Source organism: Ixodes scapularis, unplaced genomic scaffold, assembly GCF_016920785.2.
Source record: "Ixodes scapularis isolate PalLabHiFi unplaced genomic scaffold, ASM1692078v2 PGA_scaffold6__148_contigs__length_123643588, whole genome shotgun sequence".
NCBI classification, from domain to species: domain Eukaryota; kingdom Metazoa; phylum Arthropoda; class Arachnida; order Ixodida; family Ixodidae; genus Ixodes; species Ixodes scapularis.
The window spans coordinates 116526361-116549231 of record NW_024609881.1 but is presented as its reverse complement, the minus strand read 5'-3'; the positions used below and the strand labels follow the sequence as shown (position 1 = coordinate 116549231).

Genomic DNA, 22871 nt, shown 5'->3' with positions numbered 1-22871 from the left:
AGCGCGAGCGCCCCCACGCGGATCCCTTCCTGGCGGCTTCAAGACCTCCCATAGGAGCTGCTTGGCGCTCGTCACACTTCTCCTTGTAGCCACTGTAGCAATGTGTAGAATGTCGTCTAGAGGTGCGCAGCCAAGATGAAAAGGCGAGATATAACGATATCAGAATAAGATCACACCAAAAAGGTTCCGTTACAATCTAGGCACAATAATGAGTCAACCGACGTACAGCCGCGATTCACTTTGTGTTGAGGTGAAACATGGCCAACAAAACATAAAAAACGCGTTTTTTTTTTGTTTTTTTTTTCTGTGCATTATTTGCTCTGCGCCGTTGATAGAAGGACAGTTGGGCGGCGTCACAAAGTCACTCGCTAGCGCTTTTTCAAATTCGTTCATCGGCACTCATGGTATACCCGGGAGGAGAAAAGTACGAGCTCAGAGCCGAGCCGCCGAGCGTCGATTGCGACTTTCCTAAAGAGAAGCTCCGGTACACTCGTCAGCTTCAGACGCCTCTTCGAACGAGCCTGACGCGCCCGCGAATCCAATGCGCCGAACGGGCGCGGCAGAAAGCACGCCGGAAGGAAGGGGGCTGGAGGCTGAGTATCCGAAAGAGACGCGGCGCTGGTTTCTATGTCTATTTCGCACATGAGATAACAAACTGGCAAAGCTAGCCGAGTGTGAACAGTGACTGACGTTACATTGGAGCACACGCAGTCGAAATGACGCCTGCAACAGAGCACAGCTAGGTGCTTTCAACAGGGGACACAGGCGTTCAAAGAGGCCTCGGTTTAAAAACTTCACGTCTCCTTTCTGTCCTTCGGTGTTTACTTTGATCCGCGTACGCCAAAGCACTCAATGCTGCAAGTAATAGAGTCGTGTATACGTACCTTTCGAAGCAATTGAAAGTGTAGGTTTCGCTCGATGCCCACGAGTACAGAGTGCGACGAACGCCAATCACGCCGGCTGGCCAGGCTGGCCGGGTCGCGCAACACACAGTCGTTGACACAGACACAGTGGTGACAGCGGCAACAGCGGCGCAACCGACGCCCGCCCGCTGCGCGCTGCGCACTGCGCATGCTCGTCTTGGCGGCTCGCCAGCACGCCGGCGACGCCGGCGTGCGCCGGGCCAGCCGGGCTCGCTCCCTTCGGAGTTCGAACAGTTCGAAGTCCAAACTGTGGTCCAAATTGCTTGCGCGCGCGCGCGTGTTGCCTATGGAAATTGTCTTCTCGAGAAACGAGGCTGTAACGTATCGTTTGATGGCGCAAGTGCACGTATTTTTCACGTCGTTTTTTGGACGGTGTGTGAATCTCGCGAAACAGGCGACGAAAAGTGGTGGGTGAAATGTGCTCGCATGTCGTCGTGGATTTTGTGTACCACGTAGGATTACCCAGAAAGGTGGGTCAATATCGATAAATGTGCGCGTAAGAAGCAACTACATGCACGTGACCTGTCAAACCTATTCACCCTCATTATTTTATCGTGCGAACCGGCATTGTCACGTATCGCGTTCGATTTCGGTCCCAACACTGGTAACTAGTATATCGTGTCATGATGTATTTCTCACCGTCGGTAACTTCGTATTGATATCGTATTCGATGTGGTGGTCGTGTCCCAACACCGATAGTGTCTTGTTGTATTGCGATGGTGTGTTGCAACATCGAATTGTATCCCGGTACGTTGGGTTTATCGTTTGGCGACCAACTTTTGTTGCATTACAACTGCAATAAACATTTGTTGGAAAACGATCACTCCAATGAGCACGTCGTTATTGGGCTTTCTCATTAAAAGGTAGGTCGCGGCGGGTGTTCCGGCTAGTTATTCTGAATGGTTTGGTGGTTGTCTAGTTTCAAGCGCGCGAGGCTGTGTGTACTGTGTGCCGTACTAACAGCTGTACATACTTGCACTGTCGATCAATGTTAATGTGTTCGCAACGCAGAACGTTTATGTTATGTGTGTATCCACACCCAATATATTTTTCGCGTATTGCTGTGTGGATATGCCAACGTAATGCATGTTGGTAACTTGGTACCCGCGTTCTGAGATATATGCACGCGATATCATATTGTATTCTCCTTTGGTCCCATGATCGACGACCCATATTTGTATATCGTGTGGCCGTACAGTATGTCCATGTCGGTCACCAATATGCACGCGATGTCGTATTCTATTCCAATAACCGTGTAGTATAAGGGGTATTGTGCTCCGATATCGTGTTGTATACCCCGATATACCGCAAGTTATATCGGGGTATACAACACGATATCCCGATATACCGCAAGTTATATCGGGATATTGTGCTCCAATATCCTGTTGTATACCAATAACCGCATACTATATCGGGATATTGTGCTCCGATATGAATTCCCATCGTGCGTATTGGGTTAATCGGATAACAATAAGTTTTTATTGGTTTCCATCATCTTCATTGGAATACAATATTTCCAATAAGCCGAGTTCATATTGGCCTTTTTCAATAGGGTAGAGGAGCATCAAGTTAATTTTCGGCCCGTTCAAGGTATTTGTTCTTTCTTTTTGTATTGAGTGTCATGGGTTATAGAATAAAATCTTGTTTTCTTTGCAGCTTCGTATCTGCGATTATCTCCCCTTGCTTCCGAACCAAGATCCCAATGATAAGCTCCGCCAGTGCATTGCGGGGCAGTAGGCAGGCAAGAACGAAAGAGAAAGAAGGCATTTCGTATACGTTTTGTGGAACTGAAAGCGTGAGACACATCAGAAGAGGCTCTTATCAGAATCATTTCGCATAGGCAGCGGCCAGTCTGCTATGCACATCCTGTGTAGCAGTCAGCCTTTGTAATCAACGTGAGCTTACCTGATCACACAAGTATAGAAAACGTTCCGGGCAGCAGTCGGGTCTAAATATTTTCACACAGGGGCAGAGACCTGCTCTATGCGTTGACGAAACGCGCCGCGATCATCTCAATTCCAGTACCTCTTCTTGATTCGCCAGTTAGCGACGAGCAGTTCGATTATAGGATGAACACAAAGTACTCCTCATGTAGGATTTACTAATTACTGGCAATGGCGACCCAAGTGAAATTTTTTGTAAGTGGTACCACTTGCTGGTGGTACCACTTGCAACCAGTACCATTGTCATATAGATGCACAAAAACAAGGCCAGATGTTAGTCTTTCTCACTTTCGATTTGCAGTTGAGACTGCTTGTAGAGCAGAAGTACCTGGGCTTATGAAGATTAAGAATCCTCAAAACCCAGGCCCCTCAGAGGTTTTCGGAAGTCGTGGATCTTTTGTGACAGGACTGTCGACATGTTAGTTTTGAGTTGCTGAACAAGCACCTTGTTCCGATGTCCCCAATGTTGCACTGTTTCAGCGAAGACAAGAGAAAAATACTAATCTACTAACAGCTCATGGGGATACAGTCATATGTTTGAACAGATTGAATTTATTTACCTATGACGAGGCCAGCATTGAAGGGACTCAGTTCCTTCCGGACCACAACATTTATTTTGTTTGTCCTTCAATTCCACCTTGCCCCCCCCCCCCCCCCCCCCCCCCCCCACCCCCCCTAAGTCCTTCGGGCATGTCCCAGGCGACCTCAAATCGCTTGCGCCATGTCTCTGGCTGGTTGTTTTGGTCTGCTTCATTATTTTTTCTCATTGATAGGAGCCGATGGTGGTGCCCCGATTCACGTGGTACTGTGGATCAAAAGGGTATCGTAGCTTTGGCAGTGGTTAACACCAAATCCACAATTCACGCAAAGCCAATCGTCGCGTTGAGTTGTTTCGTGCCACCTAGGCGTTCGTGTGTGAAAAGTTCGATGCTCCAGAGTCATTACTCTCGATGGAATCGATCGCGCGCTGGTCGTTATGCAACTGGGCAGGATAGGCAGATTTACTCAGGAAGGAGCACACTCACTTGAGGCTTGGTGGCAGAGGAAAACAAAGAAAAAGTGAGCCTTGTTTTCTTCTGCGGAAATTCGTCATCAGTGACTCTCACCAATCAACATCGAATCTGTGTTTGCTGCGTTGTTGACGTCACTTCCTTCTCCCTAGTCGCCGTGGAAGTTCAAAAAGCGCGACATAGGGCCCCAGGTATCGACGACATTCTGAGGGCAGTGCGTGAGCACCACATGCCCCATGAAACATTCGAAGAGCGAAATCCATTGCTTTTAGCGAATTTCCGACTTCCCTGGTTTACTCAAGAAGTCTTGAGGAGGTTTGATGCTGAATCCGCCGTCCATCCCGTCGTCAAAAGAATGTGGAGTCCTCGATGGATCCGGCGGGTTGGGAAGAAACGTCCAATCATCTGCGCTGCTCTCATGAGACTCTTTATTCAAAATGATGATGATGATAAAGAAGTTAAGGGAATGAACAGATAGCATAGAAGAAGACGAAGTTATCCGAATATATGAAAATATAACAATGAAGGCACAACACCCACAACGGGTACACGCAGTACACGTGGCAAATGACTCCTTATCTTCCTGGATCGTGATTGGACCTCCGGCGGTAGTGTCGGCTAATGTCGCATTCTCATTGGCTGTGAAGGGATGATGAGCATGTCATGCATCCAACAGAACATAAAAACAAGAACAAGCATGTCATGCATCGAGCAGAACATAAAAAGAAACTAACAAAGAAAACAATCCAGCTCGAGAGGGTACAAATGACAGCCACTTGGAAATTAATATTTCTTCAAAAATAAAAGAGTAAATGAAAGTACGAAAATAAATAGCAGCGACATTTGCCTCCAACGTTCTACAGGGTGAAACAACGAGACGGCAGGCTCTTTAAATCGACCGGAAAATTCGGTTTCCTAACCTATCACGCAACGACTTTGTGCAGCGTTGCCCACAGATGGTGCATTTTTTTTTTCTTGTAAAATTTGCAAAGCACGAACTTACCTGAGGAAAAAGTAAACAAAGAAAAAGCTTAGGTTCTATGGAAACGCAGCGACGCCACCCAACACCACCTAGACAGAAGGCCTCCGCATGGTTTCCTCTTCTATGAAACGTCATCACAGTCGGATCGCGCTCGGTCGGCTACTGGACCCGAGCCCGACCTTCGACGCGCTGATTGGCCACGAGCCGCAGCCGAACACTGACGCAGCACCCGTGCCCAATCTCTCGCCTCGATCGATCTGACTATGATGACGCGTGTGGAAGCCTTCTGTCTAGGTGGTGTTGCGCCACTGGTCTTCAAACAACACGGCGCCGTTTTGCACGGGAGACAAGAGATGGCGCAACGAACGCCGCCAATGAACGAGCATACGGCGCCGAGAGCCGGCACTTCAGCAGACGATCCTTTCGACTCAAAAGCGGCTCGCGTTCCGCAGGCGGCGACAGTCGCAGAAACAAAAACAGGCACGGTAACAACAAGGAACAGCAGTTCCTTGTCTGCTAAACACGCCGGCTCTCGGCGTCGTCTGCTCGGTCGTTGGCGGCAGTTGGCGTCGCGACCGCTTGCGCCATCTCTTGCCTCCCGTGCGAAATGGCGCCGTGTTGTTTGCAGACCGATGGCGTCGCTGCGTTTCCATAGGAGCTAAGCCTTTTTCTTTCTTTAATTTTTCCTCAGGTAAGTTCGCTCTTTGCAAAATTTACAAAAAAAAAATGCACCATCTGTGGGCAACGCTGCACAAAGTCGTAGCGCGATAGGTTAAGAAACCGAATTTTCCGGTCGATTTAAAGAGCCTGCCGTCTCCTTGTTTCACCCTGTATAACGCATTGTTCAATGAACGATTATGTGAATTTGTTTGAAATACGTTCTACAGTCGCTTCGGGGAGCGGAATACGAAGATGCGAATAATTACTTGCCATCAGCCTACTCTACAACGTCACCATTAAGGGCAAACGGTGACTGCTTTGACTCTGATGAAAGAAAAATACATATCGGAGCTCAACATCGAGAAGGAACGGAGAGTTGCGGTGTCCTGACTCAGCCCTCGTTTTGAAAAGCTGCACTCTAACAAACAAGCTCACTTTAGTTTTTACAAACAGTCAGTGCCGCTAAAATGGTTTGTTTTTTATGCGATGGTTGGTAACCCGGTTGACTGACACTATATAAAAGTTCAAATGGTGAGGGTGAGACGCTGAAATTATATCTCACAGTCCAGTTCAACAAAACTTTAAGGCCCGTTCACACTCTTGCGACCGACCTCGACCGAGAGGAACCAGACCGGTTTTTAAGCCTTTTGCGACTTCTTAGGACCAGATGCGATGCACCGGAGCTGGTCCTAAGAAGTCGCAAGAGGCTTAAAAACCGGTCTGGTCTCTCTCGGTCCAAGTCGGTCGCAAGAGTGTGAATGGGCCTTTAGTGTATGTAGTCTGGTACCTACGCGCGACTTCTTAGGACCGGAGGGGCTAAAAACCGGTTTCTAAGCATGTTGTGACTTTTTATGACCGCCCTCCCAATCATATGTTGTCGCCGGTGTAAGAACCAGTCTTATGTTCTTTAATACTCATTGTTGATGAACTTAAATCGAAAAGATTGTGGCACGGCGAAAACTCAAGTGGCAAGGGGGGGGGGGAGGAATTAATATTTTATTTTTCATTCTTGATTGGTTGCATTGAACGTTTAGCGTTTTCCACATTAAACTTGAATGAATAAATGAATGAATGAATGCCTCATTCAGTTTGTTCATTGGTAATGTCGCCGTTCTCTCGTAACTACATAATTGTTCTTGGCTTTGACACCGCTGAACCTCCCTTTGGCCCTGAACAAAATGGAGTCTTCAGACTGCTTCTCTACGTAAGGATGTTCCAGAACTCCGACAGGGAAAAAGACCCACAACCAGTTATCGCCTCTTTTAAAATATCCGCCGAAATATCCCGTCAGATACATCAGGGCGTCCCATGGAACGTCCTGAAATAGATGGAAAGAAAATATCACCGTGTGTAGTTAAAAGAAAACATGGAGCCAGACACTCGACATGTCCCTTCTCAAAAATGCGCGCCATCTGGTGTCTGCTGAGTCAATTATCCGAGTTCACCACTGTTTGGGAACCCACTCTAAGTACGAATTGAGCGCGTCGTCTTTCGTTGTTAACTTGGCTCAGCCCATGTCGTAAACGAGTGCTGCGTGTCAGTGCTTGTAAAGGAGTGCGTTCCAATCATACTCCTCGGTTCCAGGAAACGGGGAACGTCAATGTTGTTTCACGGACTTTGGAAAAGGCTTGATTTTCAATAAAGTACATTCAATACACCATTTTTGTGTGCCCAGTTTGGGGCGTTTGATTGGAAGCCAATTGAAAAAGTAAGCAGTGAAGCGCCGTTCTTGGGCCAGCCGTTTGTAGTCATAGCTATAGTCATCTTCGCAACTAAAGCTAAAAGGAGAGTTCCAAATTATTTCATTAAACGTGCGTCTAATTTGGTACGATAGTTCTAACACTTAATTATTATTATTTTTTTTTTACGATGCCAAAATTTTGGGGCACATCTTTGTATCTGTGGCCTGCAGACCGCACCTTTGTAAAGGAAACAATGCAATTTTAAGTCAGATGCCTTCCACGAGTTCAAGCCTTTACGACACTCGGGAATACTGCCGCGCGCGCAGCTGGCCAAGTAGGGAGCGCGCGCGTGGCCTAACGGTTATCGTACCTGCCTTCCACGGGTAATAGCCAGGGTTCGATTCCTGGGAGCGACGCACCTTTTGTTATTCCTGCAATTTAGTTTTCTGGTAATTCGAGAATCGTGTTCGAGGTCCGAATGTTCTACGCGTCGAACATTTTACGCCGATTAGTCCAGAAGCTTAAGCATGTACTATCGTGGACACTGTTAGCTTTAACACGGCAGCGGCGGCCGTCCCGTACCCCCAGCGCCCCATAGCAGGCGCCGTCTGAATCTCCGCGCATGCGCCGTGTGGCGGACTCGCTCTTCCCTTTTGCGAGCACACCCTCGCTTTGTCGTCTGCTAGGCACAGAGCAGACACCACAGCGCTCGCCAATTTTCGCTGAACACGGTTCAGCGAACCACTGCGTAAGAGGTGCCCACGGTTGATTCCCTGACTTCACTAGCTAAGGATAATCATCGCCACTAAATGTAATATCACGGTTGATTACGTTTTTTTATGGGACAAACTTACAGTTATACTCCGTTTCACTTTAGGTCTAAGCACAGCGGACGCTGCGAGACGATAGGACCAACCAAGCAGCGACAAAATCACTTTTTGCACCTTATTGGGTCACCCGGTGATGCACTCCGTGACGTTGCACCTTTGCCGCTATTTGATTGGCTCCGTCGTTTCGTAGCGTACGATGCGGTCGGACTTAAAGTGAAACGGAGTATAACAGTCTCTCTCTGCATCACACCTGCTGCGCTCATACTGGTTTGCGAACGCATATTGGTAAAAAGGCTTGCGCACGCCTGTTTCTGAAGAAGCAAAAAAAAAAAAAAATAATAATAATAACTTAAACAGGAGTAGTGCTTTGATGACTCTGCAATCTGCCCCAATAAAAATCGCCAGTTGGAAATTAGTTTGAGACCAGTTCACTATGGCGAGGGTACCAGACGAGTAGCACTGTGGCATCGCATGCTCTGCGCCTAGCAGACGACAAAGCGAGGGTGTGCTTGCAAACGGGAAGAGCGAGTCCGCCACACGGCGCATGCGCGGAGTTTCGGACTGCACCTGCTATGGGGCGCTGGGTTTACGGGACGGCCGCCGCTGCCGTGTTATAGCTAACAGTGTCCACGATAGTACATAAGGTGCTCCGCGTATCGAACCGGAGTCAGTCTCGCCCCAGCGCTCGGTCCTGCGGTTTCGCCGACATCGACGCCTGCGACGCTATCCTGCATTCTTCTGTTTCCTTTTCCTTTTATTAATTTGGGCACAAGTTCGTCCCATTAAACGTCTCGTTTGCTTCAGTTTTCGTCGCCTCATCTCTTGTCATTCGTGACAATATCACGCTTCTTTATCTTGGTAGGCAGAAATGCAATATATTGCGCAAGTTCTCCCCTAGGACTCAAATGCAAAACAGACTCGTCGGGCCCAGAAATAAAGGTTCCTATATGGTTGTAGCTAGCGATAATTGATCCTGTAATATTACCGTCTTTTTCTTTTTCTTCCGGGGGATATAACAATGTTCGCGGTTGCCGACCATAAATCTTTCTCTTTTACCTTTTTTTTAGGGACGTATGTTCCAGCTTTTTGGGGATGTATACAGGGTGTTCTCTAGCGTTATGCGGGCCGTAAAACAAATTGTATAAATGCGTCGTTGAGCAGAGTGTGACGGGCATTTTCACAGAGGTGTATTTAGGTGGAAGGTTGATCCTATACTAAAAGTTTGTGAGTGTAGGTTTCTAAAAAAACAAAATGCAATAAAAAAGACCTTCCGTGTGTGTGTGCGTGTGTGTGTGTGTTTGTGTGTGCGTGTGTGTGTACGCTCGCGCGCAGGGGAGAAACTGGAGCAAGCCGTCGGGTTGATAATGGTACTCACATAAGGCACCACACGGTACAAAAACTCGAAAAACAGAACCAACCCAACGGTTTGGTTTTGTCTTTCTCCCACTCATACAAAATAAGTGTTTTTTTTTGTATTTCTTTGCCAGAAATTTGCACTCGCCAATTTTATGTAGGATTAATGCATTAGCTAAATACACCTTCGTGTAAAGTTCTATGGCATTCTGTTCAATGGTTTATTTAAAATCAAATTATGTCCTAATTGCGCTCGAGAACAGAATATGTACGCTGGGTTTCCGTAGACAACCGTTGTGGCTTTCAGCACTGAACCGTTAAACGCAGTTTGGATCTTTATGAAGCATATAGGCAGCATAAAGACCATTTAAAACTAAAATAAAATTAGTTTTATTTGCACCCGCATGTACACATGCACAGCCTCGAGCAAAAAAAGAAAAAAAAAAAAAGCCAATCTTTGTTGGCTTGACAACGTCCAGAAAACGAGTGTTTGACAGATGATGACGGAGATCCATCAAATAGTCGAAGTATCATGTATATACAGATAATGCATTAGCTGAACGGTTTACTTAAAAGTATACAAATACTACGAAAAAGTAGGTATACAGTGATTTTTGATGTAAAATATAAATGCCAATGCTAGCTATAAAATGTTGTTTGAGTAATCTAGGTAGGTTATAACGAAGAAATTGCAAACTGCAATTTGTGCGATTATGAGATATTCCATAGTGGAGTTCTTCCATAGCGAGATATCTTCTATATAACCACCCAACGATGGTTAGGGTGGTGGTTTTATGTATCCGTTTAATTTGATGTACGCTTAAAAAGCTAGTCACTTCGGGTGATGAAAAACTAGTGTACCTGGAGAATTTCGTATTCTGAAAATGATGATTTTGTTTGGAATAAGTAATAAAAGTTTCCAATAAAGCGGAAAGCTTTCTTTTGAAGTAGTCGTTTGTTATTAAAATTTGATTTTGTCTTCGTACCCCAGACAATATGACAATTATTTATTTGAGAGTAAAATACTGTATTATACAATTTCATATTTACGGGAAGAATGGCACGATATCTAGCAAGAACACCGACAATTTTGCATAACTTACTGATAATATGCTTTTATGATAATCTCAAGACACATTTTCTGAAGATATAACGCCTACTCTTTCATGTTTTTTCGCCAGTTCAGTCAGCATAGGATTAAACTGGAGAGGTTTGTTTAGCGTGACATGTTTACTGATTGATCGAAATAAAATTGCCTATGTTTTTGTTTCATTATTCTTAGGTACGCTCGACTTTGACTACTTTGCGAATTTCCAGATCATTCTATTTCCTTTGATATTAACGTTCTCCTATTTCGCGTCAGAGAGGAACAGAGTGGTGTCGACTCGTCAGTATACATTACACAATAAATGTCATTGACAATATTGATATACAACAGGGTGATACCACATCTGATCGGCATAATAGATAAAAAATAATCATTAATGCGCGCACAATGCCTACGACCTGCTAAGTATCAAGGTAAATCTGAAAGGAATGAACACGTACTAGAGAATAATCTCGGTAAAGATTAATCTTGATACCAAGTTATTTCCATCCATATACCGAGTCACAAACTAATCTAAATAGAGCAGGTGAGTGGGGACAACTAACAGTCGGTTTAAGAAGTAAAAGTTTACGTTTTTATAGCTCGATAAGGCTGACAAAGACCGGGACACGCCGGAAGCGTCGAGCTGCGTACACATGAACTGTGCGATTTTCGTACGTTGTATGTGTGTGATGGAAGTGGGTATGATGTGCGTGGGACTAGCGCAACCACACGCTTCATCCGTATGGTAGCCCAACACATATTGTATTTAGGCTATTTGTCAGCATCATATCAAGTTAGTATTAATTCGTCATCACTGTTAAGGACACCAGGAAAAGATTTGGTGGTGGTTCATTTACGATTGTTAAACTTGTTGGTTGGTTGCCTTCATCGGAAGACAAGACGCGTGGACCTCACTAACGAGCAAGGCGAAACCAAGGAATTTAGAAGCCTGGACCCACCCGAAAGGACAGGCACAACGTAGAAGGCAAATCCTGAATTCACTGATAAGATTTATCAGGACATCAGGGGTCAATCAGTTCATCTAACCCAATAATCATCATAATCCTCTTTCCCTACAACCCTCCACAATCCCCCTCCCTCTTGCCTCATGTTCACCAGACCATAGGCAGGCGAACCTTTCTTATCGATTAAGACACGATTTCAATCAATCAATTCCAACCCGAAATTAAGACCAACTCAAAGCGAGTCGAGCTCCCCACGACTTCAAGATGTCCATATATATTTTTATATATACAAACATAAACATAACGTAACGTGCGATCACATGACATTCATTTCCCCGCCAAATTTAGCGGGGAAACTGAATGGGTATATAGGTCACGTGATATCAGGTCACCTAACACCAATTTTCACGCCAACTTTAGAGGTGAATTCGAATTCAGGTATAGGCGAAGTGACATCACTTTTCAATCTAAATTTAGCGGAAAACGTATAGACGGATGGACGGATGGACGGACGGACGGACGGGAAACATTTTGGGATTGGGGGGTACCGTTAAAATTCATTTCATGCTTTAACAAATAGAAGGGTTCAAGATACGCACCATCACTTCTTCGGCAATGAGCCATTGAACTCTGACCGTCGACTCTGGGGGTATAGAGACAATTTGGTTCAGGCTGTACGTGGTTTCTGTGGTCTTAGTCTCTGAACTTCCCCATAAAGTCGAGAATTTGATCGACATTTCGGTACGGAGCCCGAACATTTCTGGTAACCCGGCGCTCCACTCTCCCTTCAGCCCGGTGTCGATTCCTCTTTCCACCGTGTACGTGTAGGTATTCTGGTGCTTAAACTCTCTGCTAATGGTCGCGGTGTTGTTGCGATCCGGCTGCCCGTTGTGGAAGAGCTGCGTGTAGGCAACCATGGGCTTCGTCGAAACCGTTTCCGCTTGTAGAAAGGTCAGTTCGGACATCTTCGCTGTAACAGGAGGTCTGCGTGTAAAATGAAAACAACGTGCCACGTTAAATACTTTTTCACACCCTCCTTCTGCCATAGTCACTAACCAAGTGAAGAGGGCAGGGGGGATATACCGCTGCACCGCCTCCAGCACGATCTTCCCAGCTTCGACAACGCTTCGGAGGTTCGTCCACCTCAAGTGCCGAAGCACGACGGAAGGCACGAAGGTGCGTGTTGGAGGCCGAACGTTTGCATGACACGTCCTGCCGTTCTTCTTGTGAAGTGGTTCATTTAATGAGATTACCTTATTGGTTAGACAATGAAGCGGAATCTCGTTAATTCTAACCCTCTTAATTCAAACTCGCGGATAATTCAAATTGTCGTGCAGGTCCCGTCCTATCTGTTTCTAGGAAGGCAACTCTCGGTAATTCAAACTTTGCATTGATCGAACAAAGTTCCGGTCCCCCTCGGGCTCAAATTAACGAGATTCCACTGTGTCAAAATACGCTCAAAGCACCACTTAAACATTGGAATGTTCATCCCTTCAAGGCCTTAGTTTGACCGAAAGAAATTACAGCTTGGCCGAATTCTTAAAGTGCAGCTTTGTTTTTACTTCTGCCAGGATTTCCAATTCGATTGAGCGTTACACTTAAACGTATTCGGCTTTAAAAGTCAGTTTGGTTAAATAATTCCACTTTGGCAAGAGCATACCCGAGTTTTTAGCTGCTCAATTAATCTGAAAGATTTAGCTGAACCTCAAACTTTCATTGGCTGTGATGTCCTCATTTTAGTCAGGACACGGTATGCCTACGTTTCTTTCACCGCATGATTGAAAATGAATATTATTTTATTAGCTCAGAAGACGATGCTAAGGTAACAATTGAGAATAGGCCAACTAACGTTTGTCTTTTCTTTTCTTTTTTTTGCCACGTTGCACTTTTCTGCACGTGTCCATGCTCCGGAAACAAAATTATTTATTAACAGGGTGTATTAAAAATTGAGCAATTCATGTTAATAAAATACAGGCTGTAAAACAATATGATCCAATTACAATACAAACAATAATGGCGGAGTCAGAAGATGCGTAAAAAGAAGAAAGAAACAAACTTCCTAATCGAAGTCAATGAGTAATTTATATTGAGGTTCATGCAACGCCATCCGTAAAAAAAGTGGAAGCACTCTGTGCTTTCTATCAAATTAGTCAGAAACTAAATGTACCCCTGTTTTTGACGTAAAATGCACCTAATTTTTGTTTCAAATTGGGACTAAAAGAGGAACGCTACAAGTAATAAAATAATGGACTGCATACCTGTTAGGATTTTCTGGGCGTTTTTTGGAGTCTCCCGTAATATCAAAATCCCATAAGGTGTCACCTCGTTCTTTTGCATAATTATACAAAAACTCCACCGCCACATCTTCTAGATTAAACTGTAGGTCTTTTTCTGAAAGTATGATTAGTTTAGATGAGTGATAAACTAAGTGAACTCCAGAACCTAATAATTTACGAAAACATATGTACAAAAAAGCCTTGATGCGTAATCAGAACGTTTTCTTTCCTTTAGGAGGGGGACTGGGCTCTTCATGGGGGGCGGAGCGCCATGTACACTTACATCATGAGCGCCCTCCCACTCCCCCCAACATGGAGGATAGAAGGGTAGGAGAGGGCAGGACGTCAGCCGCGTAGCCTCCACAAGCCATGCTCCCTTGACGCCTCGCCTCTTTCTCATTTTCCTCCTTACTCTCCTCACTTATCGGCCCAACATGACCACATCACGTGACCGTAGCTAGCCTTCGTCTAGCCTTCGATCTGATAAAACCTACCGGACGGAGCGCGCGCAAGCCTGCAAGGAATCCTCCTACAATCAACCATCCATCTCGCACGTGACATGTAACGCGCACCAATCGCCAGAGAGATCTGCGGTCACGCTGGGCACAATATCGTTTAAACTTTTTGTTATGTATCGAGGTGCGGAGAACGGTGTGAATAAAGACGACGACGACGGCGCTCGGGCAGTCCGAGCCGAGGCTGATAGCCAGCCATACATCACTTCGCGTTCGGTCTCTTAATTAGGATATTTCTAGGAAATATCACATTGGCGACGAGGATGGGATGTATGGCAGGCTATCAGCCTCGGCTCGGACTGCCCGAGCGCTTCGAGATCGGCTAGTCTGTGGCATCAATAATGACCTCATGCAGACCCGACTTTTGGAAGATGCAGAACTGACATTTGAGAAAGCGGTCAAGGTCGTTGTAGCCATGGAAGCCGCGACAAAAGATTCCCAGGCAATCGCGTGCCGGGCTGGGACGACCTCAGCTGTCGAAACCAACCACCTATCAGAGCAGTCATCTAGACTGTCTCGATGTCGTCACAGCGGAAAGTTACACGGCTCAGCAGCATGTTGTTATGCTAATATGACATGCCACAACTGCAAAAAGGTCGGCCACCTCTCAGCGGTCTGCACAGCAAGATCCCATGACGAGTCAAGAAGCGTCAAGAAGGATGGGAAAGCTGCGCGAGACTATCAGAACTCGCCAGGACGACGGTCGAAAAAGGTGCCATCGGCGGTTCCAGTTCACAGCCTCGACGACCCCAACGATCAGGACAGTGACGATGCTCCCCCAACGTACAACATGTGGCAACTGAAAGCATCTCAGTTTCCTCCAATTATTATAACGGTCATTATTCAAGGCAAACCAGTTGACATGGAACTCTACACTGGGGCAGGCGTCTCCGTAATGGAAGAGAGACGTTTACAAGAATTGTTGCCGGATGTGAAGGTTGTCCCCTCCAATGTCGTTCTTAGAGAGTACTCAGGAGAGTTGACACCAGTTCAAGGTTGCGCCGAAATCCTGGTGAAGTACAACGATCGAGAAGTTCTTCTTCCTCTGTTCGTCGTTGGCGGAACTTCCCCAACTCTGCTGGGACGAAACTGGATACAAGCTCTGGGTCTACCTGTTGCTGACGTCGTAAATCTACTTAATACATCAACAGAGGGTCTTTTCAGAAAATTTCCAGAGGTGTTTTCTGGTGGGCCGGGTCTGCAGAAGAACGTGGAAGCCAAGAATTACGTGCCAGATGGATCAAGACCCCGGTTCTTCAAGCCACGACCAGTCCCCTTTCATTGCACGATCTGGTCACTCAAGAGCTTCGACGACTAGAACGGGAAGGAATGTTGAAGCAAGTCAGGACATCTGACTGGGCAGCACCGATTGTCCCGGTACTAAAAAGAGATGTTCGAGTGCGAATCTGCGGAGACTTTAAGGTCACCATAAACGCAGCAGCCCAGGTGGAAACGTACCCGATACCGAGAGTCGAAGAGTTTTGGACAAAGCTCTCCGGAGGCATCAAGTTCTCCAAGTTGGACCTCAAAGATGCTTACCAGCAGGTGGTACTCTCTCCGGCCTCAAGGAAGTACGTCACTATATATGCCCACAAATGATTGTTTGAGTACACAAGGCTACCTTTTGGTGTTTCATCAGCGCCAGCAATTTTCCAGCGAGAAATGAAAAACCTGCTTGGTGACCAGGCACGTTGTCGTCTACTTTGATGACATCTTAGTAACTGGAATGGATGACTCGCACCACATGAGAAATCTGGAAAAAGTACTTCAGCGGCTAACAAACGCAGGATTGAAGGTGAAGTTTGAGAAGTGCGAGTATTTTGCATCAAAGGTGGAGTATTTGGGACACCTGATCGACCACACAGGTCTTCACCCTTCGCCAAGTAAAGTGGAAGCCATTGTAAAGGCACCAACTCCAAAAGACACAAAGCAACTGCAAAGTTTTTTGGGCCTGCTAATTTTTTACAGAAGATTTCTACCCAATTTTTCAAGTGTCCTGGAGCCGTTACATCGGCTGCTGGGAAAAGGAGCACGCTGGGAGTGGTCAGGAAAGCAAGAATGCGTGTTCGAGCGAAGCAAAGAGCAGGTAACTTCTGCTGGTGTCCTTGCACATTACGACTTCACGAAGAACCTTGTGCTAAGCTGCGACGCTTCACCCTACGGAATTAGAGCTGTACTGGCGCAGAGGAGTTCCATGGGCGAGGAGAAGCCTATTGCGTTCGCATCACGTCGTCTGATGTCAGCAGAACAGAACTACAGCCACCTGGACAAGGAGGCTGTTGCACTCATGTTTGGAATAGCAAAATTTCACCAATACCTCTGGGGTCGACCTTTTGAAGCAGTCACTGACCACAAGCCCCTGCTGGGACTATTAGGCGCTGACAAAGGCATTCCCCCACAGTGTTCACCAAGAATCCAAAGGTGGGCCTTGAAACTAGCTAGCAACAGCCACGCCTTGGTCTACCGTCCTGGAAAAACTCTTGGTCATGCTGATGCGCTGAGTCGCCTATCACTGATGACTAAGAAATTCACAGTGCCAAAGCCCGCAGATGTTTTCATGCTGGAACGTGACTACAAAATTCTCTCCCCAGAAGTTATTGCGACAGCTACGGAACGGGATGCGGTGTTGTCGAAAATACGTGAGGTGCTATGGGCCGGTTCAACTTTTCCCGCTACACCAGAGTGGCAACCCTACGCTTCGAAAACGCAGGAGCTCAGCGTGCAAGACAATTGCGTGCTATGGGGTACGAGAGTAGTAGTTCCGAAAATTCTAACAGGAAGTGTGCTGGATCTCCTGCATGATGGACACCCAGGAATCAGCAAAATGAAGACGGTGGCAAGAAGTCACGTTTGATGGTATGGCATTGACGAAGACATTAAGGTCAAGGTCAACAGCTGCTCTGTGTGTCAGGAACACCAGCGAGCACCACAACCCGTGCCAACGACACCTTGGCCCTTTCCCGAAAAAGCTTCGTCACGCCTTCATATAGATTACGGGGGACCATTTCAAGGACGATATTTCTTAATCCTTGTAGATGCTTATTCCAGGTGGCTCGAGGTGATTGTCGTTCCCTCACCTTCGACGGAGGCAACGGTGAATTGTCTTCGATCAATATTTGCCACGCACGGATTGCCTGACCTGATCGTGAGTGACAACGGACCAGCCTTCACAAGTTCTGTGTTTGCGGAATTCCTGAAGAGGAATAGAATTCGTGGTATGGGGAGGATCCCCCCATATCACCCGGCATCTAATGGGGCTGCAGAGAGGGCCGTTCAGACAATAAAGAACAAACTCAAGAAAGCTTCTTCGGGAGATTTTCAGACAAAGATTTCACGAGCCCTTCTGCAATACCGCACAACACCTGACGGGATAACTGGACTAACGCCTGCGGAGGTCCTCATGGGACGGAAACCTAAAACTGCAATGGATTTGCTGCATCCTGATTTCCGTTTTTGGCAGGAAAGATGTCGAACTTCGAGCCGAAACTGTGTGTGGAGTAGTTGGACTCTCATATGTCATGTACAAATAAAAACCTTGGCGGAAATAAATACCCTTTCAGTGTCCCTTTAAGGGCAACTTATTAAGGAGTTTTAGAATAGCGCACGCTAACGCTTTGCGTGCGTAAAGAATAGAGTTGTCGCCACTGCGCATGCGCCGAACGCTAACCACGTTTTGCGCTTAGCATGCGCTATTTAGCTCACGCTATTTTTCGGAAATCGCGTGCGTACGTAAAGAGTTTGTGCGCTCCTCCAAAGTGTATTTGGAATGAGAAGTTGGCTAAAGCCAAGACGAAGAGTTAAAAAAATGGCGGCTCCCAAGACCATGGCTGCGACCGCTTTGGCGGCGTCGTGAGCGCGAAGTCGGCGCATCCTCGCGACTGCGATGTTTCAATACGGGACGACATTGCATTCGGTTTGGAGAAACCAGTAAAGAGGGCAACGATCACCGGCAACTTGGTGCTTCCGACGCCCGAACATTTCTCGGTGAGGTTACGGTGTGCGAAGGACAGTACACGAGACCTCACTTGTCCAGGCAACGCAGGCGGATACGACCGGTCGACCACTCGAGTCGCATTCTCCCGTTTAAACAAATCTTAAATGTTACTCTCGACCAAGACAACTTTTTTTTTTTTTCTCAAGTTACAGTGTATGAAGTAAAAATTGTTACTGTATCTTGGTGGTGTTGCAAGCGTGAGATGCTTGGGCTTTTGCGTCGCGGCGGAGAAGCACTATTCTAAGACTCTGTTGCGTAACGTGCGCTAAGCGCTAAATTTAGAGCTAGCGTGCGCTAAAAGTGCGTACGCTATTTTAAAACTCTCTATTAATTGAAAAAAACGCCATACGCCAATTATTTTTAGGAAAATACTTTTTAGTTTTCTGAAATGGCAGTTATTAGGTCAACAAAACACGTCTGGGCAACACTGCGCCCGTGACGTCACATTCGTCTGTGACGTCATATGTTTTAAACCCGCGCCTGCTTGCCCTCTGGTAGAGCACTGCATGCTTTGCAACGCTAGGCAAGGGGCAACTGAGACAGTACGAAAATCTTCTCTCTCGTATTTAATAATTAGCCATGTAGAACCTCTGAAACTATGGCCTTTCAATGACCTCTGGATATCAAACAGATTTCAAAAAGGAGATTATTGAATGAAAAACTTCGGAATTCTTAATTCACACTACCTACTGGAACATACACTATTATAAAAAAAACGGACGTTGTTGAATCGCTTCATAACAAATTTCACACTTATCTAATAGCTTAAATGGTTCTGCCAAGAAAACTTTAATTCGCGTGGTAATAGAAATAGAGTGTCATACTTTCTGCGAAAATATACTTGCCCTCAATAGCTGGTTCTTCAATCCCTGTTGGAAAATTTGCATTTTCTTGTCCTGCGTGAAAAAAACAACACTGGTGCTCGCATTAATGTTTTTCCTGGTGTTCCTAAGGCTTCACCTTTTTAGCTTTGAAGAGGCCCAGAAACAATATCGTAAAAAAGTGCGTTCTATCCCCTATTCGTTCATACTACCTCAGTTTGGCGGATATTAATATAAGTATTAAAATATCAATTTCTTGATTACAGGAAGGTTTCACCAGATAGCCCTGTATTTTCTTCCACGACATTTTCTACGTCGCGTTCTCGTGCATTAGTTTTTTTTTTTTTTTTTTTAATCTTCAAATACTTTAAGTTTTATAAATTTGCAGAATGTAGTGTAATCTGTGTCCAGGTTTCATAGCATTTGAAAAAAAACGAGAACTGAACATAAATAAAATAGTCCTTCGAGATTAACATTTGTAGCCTGTCGTCAGAACAAGTACATCTTTGTTGTAAATTTAACCTCTTAAACTCAAACATACTCGAAAAGAATGGCATTTAAGAGCGAACAGGACCCTGCATACTAAGTTACTTGGTTTTCTGACGTTGTTTATTTTCTCACTCTGTCTCGCTTAATTGTTCTCTAATCATATGCTTGCCTGCCAAATTCGCTCAAACATTTCTATAGAAACAGACTTATTTTTGGTCTTCACTTTGCATAATTACTAAGCGGCAAGATGCATGAACGTATACTTACCTCTCACAAATGCAACCTGTAACAGTGAACAATAAAACACGAAGTTCAACAACAAGTAAGAGTTGTGTAACACGTGATATAGGTTATTCAATGTTGATCTAGTGTTAATTTTATTCAACTTGGTTGCCCTATAGGAGGGCAGCCGCTAACGTGTGCAGAAGGCTGGACTATGTTGCTTTCTGACTCTTGCGCACATCAGGTTTAAGTATTGATCATTTTGGCAACGATTATGTAATGTCATATATATGTGCAAATGTGATCAAAATAAAATGTTTGACGTTTACTAGGAAAGATTTCTTATTGCTCGAGCGTATTACATCTGACTGCATGTTTCACTTGCAAGATAACAAAATTTAACGGTCCCTGTAAAGGTAGACTCTATTCAACATATGATAACAGTTCGTGTGTAGGATACAGCTGCGTTTTGCCAGTGGGGTTGCTTGTATTTTAAAGCTCTTGCCAAGAATGTATGAAAGAGAAGAATATTAGTTGATATTTGAACCAGAAACGTCAAGAAGCTTACCTGAGTTAGGAAGAAGGGTAACATTGGACAGACGATCGACATTATTTTTTAGGTATTCTTTGAGGTGTTTTAGTCTGAACAAAGATGAAGCAGCCACACAGTCCAGTAGTCTCGACGAACACTGTAATTAGGAGTATTTAATTAGGGTTCGTTTTTATCCAATATATTGGATCATTTATTTATTTACTCATTTAAGTACATCTAAAGGCCCCGGTGGGGCATTACGTACACAGGGGTACTGTAAGAAAGAGTTGAATAAATACACAAAATCTATCAATACAAAAAGCAAAAAAAAAAAAAATTAAGATGGATCACTCTATACCGATTATCAAAAGATGAATTCGCGATAAATAGTCCCAGATAGCACCAACACAAACCAGGGTGTCGAACCGTAACGGAACTGAAGCGTAACCGGAACTGCACCGCTTGTTTTATTGAACCGGAACAGAACCCCAAACAAAATGGTTGCCGAAATCTTGGAGCTGAACCCGCATCAGAGCAAAATGAAGGAACCGTTCCGAACCGGGTCGCGACAAGTCACAATTTATTAGCGAATAATGGGTGAGAAAGTGCTGGGCGCGGGAATACCTAATGCTGTGCCCTGTATCACGGGGTCACAGAACCTAGGTTTACGTAATTCCCAGGGTAATATTACCATCCTTGCACTTTCTCGTCCATTATCTGTTTGTGACTTGTCGGGGTCATGAAATTTGCGGAGCGTATTACTGATAAAAAAAAAACTGCAAAATGTTTAAAAAAAATGCTTGATTACAATCTGAACACCACAAGACATACTCCCCCTCCCCCCGCCCCCCCCCCCCCCCAAAAAAAAAAAAAGCAATATTAATAGTCTGAAACTCATTCCTGAAAAAGTTGCTATAACCTTACTCTAAGGTCCAGTAATGAACCCCCCCTTTTAGGAAAATTTAAATAAGTCTCATTCTGCTAAAATTGCATTAGTTTGTTTTTTTTTCTTTTTTTTTTTGGGGGGGGGGGGGGGGAGAGTGAGCATTTTGAGGTACGCAGATCTAATCAGGCTGTGTAAACAAAAAATATTTGCAGTGTTTTTTTAAGATATACGAAATTCGAATGACAATGCCGAAACATATGTTTAGACCAAAAAAACGCAGTCTGAGTTGTGACATTAAGCAATGCAAAACGTCACGCTTGCATTGCCTAATGTCACAGCTCAGACTGCGTTTTTTTGGTCTAAACATATGTTTCGGCATTGTCATTCGCTGAGCTGCCTCCGTAAGTTTCGGTGATTGGCTCTCCGAGTGTTTTGCGGGAAAGCAGACTCACATACTTTTTTTAGAGTGTACCAATAGGAGAAGTCGTTCTGATAATTGATATCTTTTCATTGCTGTAGTTTTGTGAAGAATTTCTGTTTAGCTCTTTCTGATATCAGTAAACGAGGGGGAAATCTCGTAACGGTTCCATTTTCTATCCTCTCTGTACTCCTTCAAGCATTAACAATTTAATCAATATTAAACATTTGGCTTCTAGCTGAACCAATATGAGCCGGTTCAAACCGGTTTAAACAGTTTTTTTTTTCATTTCGGAGCTGAACCTGAACTGACCCAAAATGTCTGAACCGTAACCGCAACCAGAACCGAAAGTGGTTTGGTTCGATCCCCTAGCTGGCACACAAAAAAAAAAAAAAAATCTAGTGGTGCTCTCAAGAGAGCCATTAACTTTCTTAGAAGCGGCAAGTTGTCGTTTTAAGTCACGCAGTAATTACACGAAATTATCGTGATTTCTCGCTAGAGCGCTATTATTTCACTTGCCTACTCAATCCACTCACTTATGGCGAACAAAATGGGAAAATTTTACCATTGTGACTTACGGACAAAATCTTCGCAGCCACGCTGGCACGCGTTAAAATACCTAGAGGAGTGCAGGTTGGAGCTCCAGCTCGTTATTCTGAGATGCGTCTCGGGGTCACCATGAATAGAAAGTGCTCGATGTACCCGGATGCGCTGGTAGTCTACGTTCCGCCTGCTATTTTAATACTGGACTGACAGGGATTAAACAATAACAGGAACTAGGCGGCTGCCTCTGGCGTCAAAAATGCGCGCAGGAAAATGCGGTCACCGACCATAGATTTTTTAATACAATGGGCTCTATCTTTTGCTCTCGTCAAGCACCGCATTACCGAAGGCCGCAGCTTGAGAAATTTGATTCTTTGTTATAAAACGCCTTTGGGAAACCATCTATAGTCAACGACAGCTGAAATAAACGCGGGGTGTGGCCGAATATATTTACGCTTTCCTGTTTCCTGATTGGTCCTTTCAATTGATACAGCAATATGATTGGTCGAGGAGCGATAATAAGATATTTGGAACTCGCCACATCCTGCCTCTCTTATGCTGCGAGTAATTATAAATAGGACTCAGTTGTTGTTGTTGTTTTTTTTTGTTTTTTTTTTGTAAATGCCAATAAACACCGATAATGGACCCGCGAGCCGATTTCACCAAAATCGGAGAGAACCGAAAAACCCCGAATAGACCGATACTATCAAGCGTTCGGTGCATGCGTCACGCCGTAA

General features: G+C 45.1%; 1 protein-coding gene across 1 annotated transcript; it reads right to left on the bottom strand.

Annotated features, from left to right (window-relative positions):
* Positions 1-6593: 6593 nt before the first annotated feature.
* On the bottom strand, positions 6594-20365 carry LOC8035093. The gene is made up of 6 exons (XM_029969691.3): positions 20324-20365; positions 19801-19816; positions 19069-19119; positions 13697-13829; positions 12038-12422; positions 6594-6836 (listed from the first exon to the last, which is right to left on the bottom strand). The coding sequence occupies exons 1-6, from the start codon at positions 20363-20365 to the stop codon at positions 6612-6614; spliced, it is 852 nt and encodes a 283-aa protein (XP_029825551.2). The 3' UTR covers positions 6594-6611.
* Between the last annotated feature and the right edge of the window lie 2506 nt (positions 20366-22871).

Excerpts from the sequence above, each read along its gene's own strand:
- LOC8035093 (XM_029969691.3), bottom strand. The coding sequence starts at position 20,365 with ATGTCGATCGTCTGTCCAATGTTACCCTTCTTCCTAACTCAG. Across the intron at positions 13,830-19,068 it reads TGAAGAACCAGCTATTGAGG|AAAAAGACCTACAGTTTAAT; the intron begins GCAAGTATATTT and ends TCATACTTTCAG. Across the intron at positions 6,837-12,037 it reads TCATTGCCGAAGAAGTGATG|GACGTTCCATGGGACGCCCT; the intron begins GTGCGTATCTTG and ends CATCTATTTCAG.